This window comes from Phragmites australis, chromosome 4 (genome assembly GCF_958298935.1).
Source record: "Phragmites australis chromosome 4, lpPhrAust1.1, whole genome shotgun sequence".
Taxonomy (NCBI): domain Eukaryota; kingdom Viridiplantae; phylum Streptophyta; class Magnoliopsida; order Poales; family Poaceae; genus Phragmites; species Phragmites australis.
This window is the reverse complement of record NC_084924.1, coordinates 5,764,996-5,774,709: the sequence shown is the minus strand read 5'-3', so window position 1 is coordinate 5,774,709 and position 9,714 is coordinate 5,764,996. Positions and strand designations below refer to the sequence as shown.

The following is a 9,714-nucleotide window of genomic DNA, read 5'->3' as shown; positions in this document are numbered from 1 at the left end:
GATTAAATATTAATTAAAATACACTAAGCTTGACATTCCAAAAAGAATATACGCATACTATTTTTAAATAGAATAAATAGTACCTGTTGGGAGACTCATGAAAAGTAGAAGCTCTAACATTTTCGATAAATAAAACTTTATTAACTCTTATCATCGTAATAAAAAGATACCACAGCAAGTTTGCTTCTAGCCTTATAACCAAGATGTACACAGTCCGAAAGATAAAGGGGAACAACCGAACAGGCAAAATACCTGCTGCAATTGAACGTGACCATCTGCGCTCAGAATGCGGAAGTTGGAACCCCATCCCCATGTGCAAGGGATGTTTCGCCAAGGTCCAACATATAATTATCCAACAAGAAACCGGAAGAAAAGGAACACCTGCAATTACAGGCAACTAAAGCTCCCAGTAGTAATATTAACTTTAGCAAAGCATATCTTGGCAAAATGACATCCTATCGCTCCTACATCTCATCCCAGAGTATACGAGAAGTCACATCACCATGCTCCTACATCTCATCCCAGAGTATACGAGAACCTACATCTAATTCTCCTAACAAGATAAGCCAAGAAGGCAACAGGGACGGCAGTACATTCTATGGTTCTATATTCCAACGCAGTCCAGCATTGCAACGATGCGCGGCTGCTGAAAACAGGGGAAAACAGGGGAAGATCTGTTAGTTGTTACCGAGCAGCTCTAGTTCAGTAAGCGACACTTAATGCCACTCAGCAAGTTTACTGGTGCTGCAGCAGCTCCGACATGTTTCTTGACAGTCGTTGCACGGGGGTTGGGCCTAGAATTGGAGGTATCTCCCCCATGTGCTTTAGCATATCCATGCGACTTCGCAAGATGATGGAGAATAGACAACCGCTCCAAGTACTCTAGCTCCAATTCCAGATAGTGTAATGTGGTTGCCTTCTCGGCGCTGAGATACACAAGAAAAATCATAAGAGTGGCAAATAATGAAAGTATAGGAGCATCGTTATTGTTGCATTGATTGAAAATCAAAACAAAACCATGGAACTATCTATAGAGCCATGTTTGCAAGCTGGTTATGACAAATTGGATAGCTCAAATGCTAAAGCATGTTCTGGTATACCATACCTTGACAACAAACTTTCCAGCTCGCCAAACCTCGACTCGAAGGTTTCCAGAACTTCTGATAGGATTTTAGAGTCTTCCTTTCCAGAAGTGCTGGTCTGGTTCGATAGCCTGGCCAAATACCACAAGACGAAGACTCTCAAGATCAATGTGAGATTGGAGTAGTGCCAAAAACTTGATAGAAATTTAAAATTAAATGGCAGCTGGTTATGACACAGTTATAGCCCCTTAGACCGCATCAAGTAATTACTTCTTTAGTTTTTTAGGTAACTCCCAACTCTGAGGACACAAACCTAGGAGAATAGCTTCAATTTTACAACACGAAACAAATTCAAAACCCTGCAAAAAAGAACACATTCAAAAGAAGAAAAAAAATGCTTACATGTTGTTATCCACAAAAGATAGAATAGCGTCACATGCGTCACTGAGTGCCAGTTTAGAAAGTTGGTAGACAATGGTTTCACCAGAACTAGTAACATTTGCCGCAAGAAGTCTAGTTGGCACAACAGGAAGGATACACTGAATCAGGCTAGTCGTCAAAACAAGTCTTCTTTGAGCTCGAGTCCCGAAGGTGCTACTTTTCATCGTTGCATTTTCACCATTCATCTGCTATGCATAATAAGCATGTCAAATAAGGGAAAAGAGATTTGCACATAGAAGGGTTCTTACACAACATGGAGAAATCATACAACCTTCTCAACCAATCTTTTGGTAGCACGAGCCCAGTCCAACTCAAATGTTCTACCATGCAAAAAGACACAACAAATATCAGCCCCTTAAAAACATGTATGTCAAGCGAAAAGGAGTTGCATAAACATTTTCTTTATATAAAAAGAAGCATGTCAAACTTTTTTTTCTCGATCACGAGGAGCGACTCCCCCTGGACATTTTTTAAATTTAAGGTAGGGGAGTACCGAGCCTGGCTAGCAAGAAAACTCGTTGAAACCAGTTTCTCAAGTAGGTACCAACAAACCGGTGCACCCCGGGTTCAAGCCTGGGTGGCCGTCCCCTCTATCGGAGGTACTAACCAACTGAGCTACTGTTCAGTTTGCAGAAGCATGTCAAACTAAAAAACTCAAAAAGATGGTTCGTAGAAGGGTGAGTTATAATTTAAAATTAACACCTTCTATGACACATGCTCCTACGCCCGATCATGACTTGTGCATGCCATGCTAAAAGATTTCCCGTTGCTCTTTTCCGCTTTTTTTGCCGTGAAACCACCTTGCCATCAAACTTGCCAGTGGGCAAAACATTGTGTGAAGGTTTGCTCGCCGAGAGTATGATACTTTGCTGAGGACCAAGAACCTGGCTATAATCATCAAGTCGGTGTATACCCTTTTTAATACAGATATTCTCGGGAGCATTTTTTTCAAAAGACTTCGGGCGAAGGATGCCATCGCATTCAGAATTGTTAAGCCCCAGGTGATTCTGTGTGGTATTGTACGTTGATGTTAGCTCAACCTTCTTAAGCTCTGTTCCTCCAATACATGATGAGCTGGGGTCCTTGGACAAACTCAGGGCAGGCCCTTGAACATTAGCAGTCTGCGTCTTGGGTAGCTGCATGTCTGAATGTCCAGTATGGTTTGAAGTGTGTACACCAACAGAGCAGTTTTCCATCATAACAGGCTGTGCTGCCTGTGCAACTTTGGCTGCCATTGCTCCGTCATGACATACATAAGCCCCTTTTGGACAAGATTGACCATCCAAACTAGTACTGAACCCTCGATAACGATTAGCAACAATGTCAGTCATTTCCAGCCTAGTATCACTAGTGACACTCTGTTGTTGCTGTATTAAGGTGTTATCACTTCCGGGCAGCAAGCGATCTTTACCATGTTTCCCCAGGTTAATTATTGAATTGGGCTCACTAATACTTTTGTGACAACCCTGTAAAGGCAATCCAAAACTTGACATATTTTGCCACTGAGATGCTGAAGAGTAAAATAAACCACATGTTTGAGAAGTAGATTGATACTGTTCAGGACAAGAAGATCCATCAGATATAGCTGACTCAGGGGGCCCAGTTTGCGCATATGGGGCAGTATTGCTAAAGCATGTCGCAGAAGCACTTTCCTCTAATTTGACATTTTTTTCATGGTCGATGAAATTTTCACTGCAATTTAACACATTCAATTAGATTACAATACAAAAATATCAAATTGTGCAGTGATGCTTAAGAACAGATAGAACATTTGACTCAATAGAGATAGTGTGGACTATGTGCTAGTTTCAGTAGCAGAGTAAGCTAATACTATCTCTGTTATTTTTTACTTGTCACTTAGGACATCGGTTCGGTCTTCAATGCATACGTTTGACCATTACTTTTTCTAAGTATTGGTTATCCAATGTTATTGAAAACATAATCATTTGAAAGTATATTTCCATTACAAATCTATCAATACCATTTCCATGTGACAAATAATAATATTTTTGTGTATATTAGTGGTTAAAAATTCAAAAGTTTGACTACACACATCCCTAAACATCGTCTATTTGAGAATGGAGGGCCTATGGCCCAATCTAACTAGAAATAGCAAACATCATTGCCAAAGGAGTGTTTGGCTCGTATATTTTTGTTACACACCAAAAATCTATCTATAGAAGTAGTTAAGACCATTATTATAGGTGTTTCAGACACCATCTTGCTGTTTCTTCGAAGAACCAGTATTAGTAATATAGCATCACCAACTAATCGTTATATCCATAAGTAGCAAGAATATAGATTTTATATTTAAAGTACCTAAACCTATGCATAGAAAGCTGCAGGTTTCTAATTTCAACTAAAATATGAAATAAAGACTTTTATCAGCAATGGTATAAGGAATTTACAGCACCTCAGTTTACCTTTGTTGAAACATTCCATATGCTTGTGAAAAGGAATCTGTTGATACACCAAATGAATTCAGAAGAGAATCAATTTCCATTTGCTCTTCACATTCATACATGATGTGTGACTTTTTTGAGCCACTATCCACAGATCCATCTGCACTGTTTACAAATGAACTTGACAGTTGATGTGATATATTATTTTGTCCGTCCTGGGAGTTTGGCATGAAACCAGAAGATTCTATGTGGCCAGGATTTGTTCCCCATTCAGCAGTTTGCATTTCATCTCGGTGTTCATAAACATAACTTGTAGTGGGCCCTTTCTGATGAGGCACTTCGAGCTCAAAAGATGATCTGTGTTGCTCATTGTTATTCATGTTATACGGGAGATCAGCAAACTTCTGTAAGCTACAAACAGTAGAGGCATTTGTGAGGGTGGGCTCAGTATCTCCAGGGAAGGGCAAAAAATTTGAGCTGAAAGATGGGCTTGTTAAAGAGCCATTGTCCCAAACAACTTGATGCTGCATGGTATTTCCACCTGAAAGTTCTGCATGATTGAAAGTCAAGTCACTGCACTCTTCATTCAGTCCATTGTCACTGTTAGATGCTTCCAAAGCCTCTTGCATTTGCATAAGGGCAGCCCAAGTCCCATCCTGTGTGTCCGAAATGTGGTTATTGCTTTGCAAAGGACTACTATATGGGTAACTCGCAATCCCCGTGCTACAACTACTTCCAAATGAGATAGCTCTATCATCATTGTCATAGGAAGTTATTTCATCTCCATGATCAAGACAGGATGCATTAGAAGGTCTACGCCAGTGGGCAATATTCGTGTTGATATTTTGCATCTGCATTCCTTCAGATTCTACAGGTTGAGGAGGCCTCAAAAACTGGTCAAGTTGTGAATATCCTCCCAGCACAGAAGAATCACTATTCAGAACAAACTCTGGAGCACTCGCTGGAAAACCTTGGGTTTCAAATCCCTGACTTGAAACTGAATAACTATACTGTAAAGCTCGGTTATAAAATTTCTGATTAGCATCTTGTGGGAAAACAAATGTACTTGAGTCAACTGACAAATCTTTTGCACCGGATCCATCTACATTTGCCAACATTTCCGCACAATTGCTAGACTGGGGCTGAAATTGCAAATAGGCAGGCCCCCTAAACCGTGAAACACGAGCAGTGTCCATGCTTTGATCAGCATCTGCAGATCATTGAATTGAAACATTTGCACAAACTAGTTAGAATTAAGCAGCTTAACAAAACCTGTACCAATCGTAACACCCCAATCACTCATTTGTCATCTCGTCACCTACGAAAAAATCACCTCATGGTGGCATCTAATAAGCAAGGGAAAGAGCAAGCAACGCTTAACAAACTAGAAATGCAAGCCGCGAGCTAGAAATTATAAAGAAAGGCATGCGCCATCGCCAACCCCAAGCTTACCAAAACATCAAATAAACCCTTGAGCTCCAAAACGCACGAGGGCATCAACACTCGCACTGATGAACCAACAACTAACCACCTCTAAGCTCAATCTAATCAGCCACTAGAACGTATAGCTAAGCAACTAATCAACCGCTTGAACAGCTAGCTGCGCACCGGCTGAAGTAAGCGTGCACGGCGAGCTGAAGCGAAGCCTTACCTGTTTACCAGCAAACGGCGAAGCGGGGGCGGCCGGAGGGGGCCGGCGGCACCACGGGGAGCTCCTCGACCCCCTACAGGCAGCTGGGCTGGCTCGCGGGGTTAGGGTTTTGGAGCTGGGGGCGGAGCAGCCAAGGAGAGCAGAGCAGTGAAGAGAGAGGGGCGCAGTGGGAACGGGGAAGCTGCCTTCCGACTCGTGCGCTTTGACTTTTCTCGTTAGCACTCGGCGACCAGGCGGTGGGGGACGCCATCTAGGCCATACCGGGCCCGACCCAGTATGACCCCAGCCCATTATGGGACCAGCCCATTATATTTAGTTTTATCTCTCTTTCTCCTCTCTCATCTCTCTTCGATTTCGATTTTTGCTTTGGATCTCCGAGAGAGAGAGAGAGAGAGAGAGAGAGAGAGAGGAGTTTAGAGAGGGGGAGCGATGAAGGAGGGGACGCCGTCGGGGGGAGGGGCGACCTCAGGGGGCAGCGACCCGCGGCAGCCGTCGACGGCGAAGCCGTACGCGCCGCCGAAGCTGTCGCCCCAGGACCTGCCCATCGACTACGCGGGCTTCCTCGCCGTCGTCTTCGGCGTCGTCGGCGTCATGCTACGCGTACGTACCGATCTCGCGCCACGCCCCTTCTATCAAAGCACCCATCTCGCTGCTCCGCTTCGATCGAAGTTTTGTTCCGAGTACCGTGTAGATCTGGGCGAGGTTGCGGTAGATCTGTACGCTCATCTTTGATTGCGTCGTTGCCGTGAAGCGATGGGTGGTGATGCTGTGTTAAGGTTTACAGGGTCGGGCGTTGCGATTCGGTTGGGTCTGTGTTGGATACATGTGAAATTTGATTGGTATGTGTTTGCAGTACAAGGTGTGCTCGTGGATCGCGATCATCTTCTGCGCGCAGTCGCTGGCGAACATGAAGAACTTCGAGAATGATCTCAAGCAGCTCTCCATGGCTTTTATGTGAGTTTTCTTAACAGACTTAGGGTCTTTACATGGAACTATGAGATTGACTGCTAAGAAAATCCTGTACAGCTAAAATCTTGAGAAACTCGCGCAGCGGCATATGCTTCCTCAGTGTATCACTTGTCACAGACAGTCTGTGTCAAACTAAAAGTTAACCAAAACATACGCCAGTTCAGGTGCTCATCTGGTACGTGTGTGTACTTAAAATCACCGTAAACTTTTGTATGTTGCTTGTGCTAGAATTGCACAATTAAACAATGGTTTATTTGTTAACGCTCCTTAGTTGTTGCCCTATGGGCTGCACAATTTGTGGGTTTTTTTGTTAACGCTGGATCGATGTGTGCCATAGTTAAGTAAGAATAACATTTCTGGCTGTATTATGCTTCTCTTGATGGGAGCTGGTGAGGATTGTATTGTAGGCATATTATTGCAAACTCTAGGCCTTTCCATTGTTTCTGATATTACAATGATTCTTCCTGGCATAAATCTCACAGTTACTTGAACTCCAGCCATTGTGATTTTTACAAACATAAAACTCTACTGCAAATAATGTCAGTGCATATTTGAGGCAAAGTTCCCAGCTAGGGTCTGTCAGTAATGGCATATCTGCAGGTTAAGACTTCAAGCCGATATGTCTCAACTTGCCCAATCTATTTTAAAATCAACAGGTGTTGTGTTGCTACAAATGAATACTCCCTCGATCATGAGTTGTCGTTTTAGAAATTGTTATGGTATCCAAAACACTTTGACCACCAGTTTCTATTGTAATATATTTGTAAAAGTAAAACCTAAATAAAATGTAATATTAGTTTTTTAATACAATCTATTCTTATCATTATGGTATACCTTATGTAAATGTTCATAATGATATTATTGGTAAAATTCAAAATAGCTTGACTGCGCATCTAGGAAGAGACTTATTTTTGACCTGGGGAGTAATAGGATTAGTAACCTATGACCTGAGAAAGTAATTCATGCTATATGTACTTCACATTGTTTATCAGACTATCTTTAAACCAAAAGAAAGTATTAACCAGATGAAAAATCACATTATGTGCTGTGGTTGTATGTTGCCTGAGCTGAATTTGAGTGATGGTTTGTCTTTGCATTGCTAAATAACAGTTTTCAGCATCCAGCGTATGATTTCATGAAGAGATTGGTACACATCATAGAACATTAGGTTATTAGTTAAGTTCGAGTACTTATCAGATTTCACAAGTTAGCTATGTGGATATAATTTACTCTATTGTGCAGTCATAAACTGTTGATCTAATGCTTTGATATTAGCATTAATCATCGGTGTTCCATGGATATTTTACTGACGGCCAGAATGGTAACATGGCACAAAGTAAACTGGCACTGTAGATTTACGAACTCAATTTTGACTGAGCTGCAGTTGATTTGCTCTAATTGATAGAAATGTGGAATGCAATATATCGCTTTGTCCATATTGTGCTAGTTAGCACTATTTATAAAACTATTATAACTATATATCCCAATGCTGCCTATTTCTTATCCTAGTAAAAATTAAATTAGAGAATCAATGGGATATTTAAGGGGGGAAACAATGATTCTTCATATACTAAATTCTCGTTCCAGATATACTTAATGTGTTTCCATTTCATCAGTGTTGAAATAGACTGACTATTGATTGCTAACCAATGAAAAATTATTTGTCAGTCCAGACAAAGTTATAGGTGATATGTTTGATTGATAGAGTATAGAAATAGAATATAAAGATTGCTTTCTAAAAGAATTGACAAACAACCAGATATACCTACATAGCAGCACACTTTGTTTTACATGACTTTGTTTCTTTAGTTAGGATTTTGCTTTCAAATTATTTTGCAAGGAGTCTGCGTTTAAAATATTAGATCAGCAGAAGTCTTGTTTTCAGAAAGAGATCCCACCTGCTCATCTACAAAATGGCATCAATGCATTCATCTTTCCTTAACCTAAGCCGAACATACAATGTTAGCAAAGCGAGAAATTAGTTATACTCCCACTGCTTCACAGTGTTTTTCCCATTCTCTTGGAAAGTGTGTTTCAAAACTGTTTATCCATTTTAGAAAGCAAGAGTGTTGCTCAATAGGGGTATGTCTGGTCATTTCTCATCAACTTTTGTTAGAATTGATGTTTATATGTGCATGATGTCCTTGTACAGGTAGTTATTGTGAAATGGAATGAAGTATCTTGTTTTGCCAGTGAAAAGTAGTTAAGAGTCAAGTTTTTTCACAAAGTTAGGCCAACTTTTGGCCCTTAATTTCCTCAAATGTTCATAGATTGTTTCTTTCTTTAGGAGAAATCAGAATAGTTCTCTATGTAATTACATCTGTGACTAGAAAAGCTCACCGTTTTTTTTAACATTTCCAGGTTTGCCATTATGGGTTTGGTGACTAACTATTTTGGACCCCCTCGTCCAGGCAGTACAAAGCGCTAATCTGCGGATGCACACCATGCGCTTCATGAAATATCTGGTTGAATTTTTGGTGCGTCCATATGCTTTGCTGGCAGTGCCCTCATTTCGGAATGTTCGAGTTGAGCACACATCAAATGTAACACATCAGTAAATGGACCGATACATGCATGATGGCTCAATAATGTATTCGTGTGGTATTTGTTCTGCCAGGTATTATCTTTCTTGTAGATTAACTGTTATCAACATATCCACCATGTGGTCAAAGACTTTTAGTGCCTCGTATGTTGGTCGGATGCTCCTTGAACTTTCGGTTTACTTCCTTTCCCCTGCCATCCTTTTCGTTTTCTTTTGGGACCGTGATGACTTACATTTTCATGCATGCTTGAGTAGTGTACTTCTGCTTTGTCTTCTTGGACGTGCGTGCGCTCTCAGTTTATTTCATTGAAAAAACTACCCCTAGGTGACTAATTCGTACACAATATTTGTTGTGGTTCATTCTTTCTTTTATTGGATTGGACATTTGGACCAGCAATTACTTTCGCTCTCATGCTGTCATGCATACTCGATATCAAGATCGAAATGTCAAGAAACCGTATGCACGGTGCCCTCAACCGGCTACGGGGGAACACGGCATGGGCGTCCAGGAGCTGGTGGAACGCCGTCCTCCATTCCACCGACCCTCGTGCGTAGGGATGTAAGTTTTGGATTTTTTGGTTTATTAGATTGATCTAAAACTTATTTAATTGAACTAATGATTTATTT

At 41.2% G+C, this 9,714-nt stretch overlaps 2 protein-coding genes across 3 annotated transcripts; one reads left to right on the top strand and one right to left on the bottom strand.

The window, feature by feature from the left end:
• Positions 1–387: 387 nt before the first annotated feature.
• LOC133915410 (uncharacterized) lies at positions 388–5,778 on the bottom strand. 2 transcript variants are annotated; one of them, XM_062358557.1, is made up of 8 exons: positions 5,577–5,778; positions 3,947–5,135; positions 2,226–3,215; positions 1,795–1,843; positions 1,485–1,708; positions 1,106–1,213; positions 740–926; positions 388–646 (listed from the first exon to the last, which is right to left on the bottom strand). In XM_062358557.1, the coding sequence occupies exons 2-8, from the start codon at positions 5,119–5,121 to the stop codon at positions 605–607; spliced, it is 2,775 nt and encodes a 924-aa protein (XP_062214541.1). In that variant the 5' UTR covers positions 5,122–5,135; positions 5,577–5,778; the 3' UTR covers positions 388–604. The 2 variants fall into 2 exon arrangements, with proteins under 2 accessions (XP_062214541.1, XP_062214540.1); XM_062358556.1 differs by having other exon boundaries at positions 388–926.
• A 155-nt stretch (positions 5,779–5,933) lies between these two features.
• Positions 5,934–9,267, top strand: LOC133915413 (protein Asterix). The gene is made up of 3 exons (XM_062358559.1): positions 5,934–6,176; positions 6,430–6,530; positions 8,907–9,267. The coding sequence occupies exons 1-3, from the start codon at positions 6,006–6,008 to the stop codon at positions 8,971–8,973; spliced, it is 339 nt and encodes a 112-aa protein (XP_062214543.1). The 5' UTR covers positions 5,934–6,005; the 3' UTR covers positions 8,974–9,267.
• Positions 9,268–9,714: the final 447 nt, after the last annotated feature.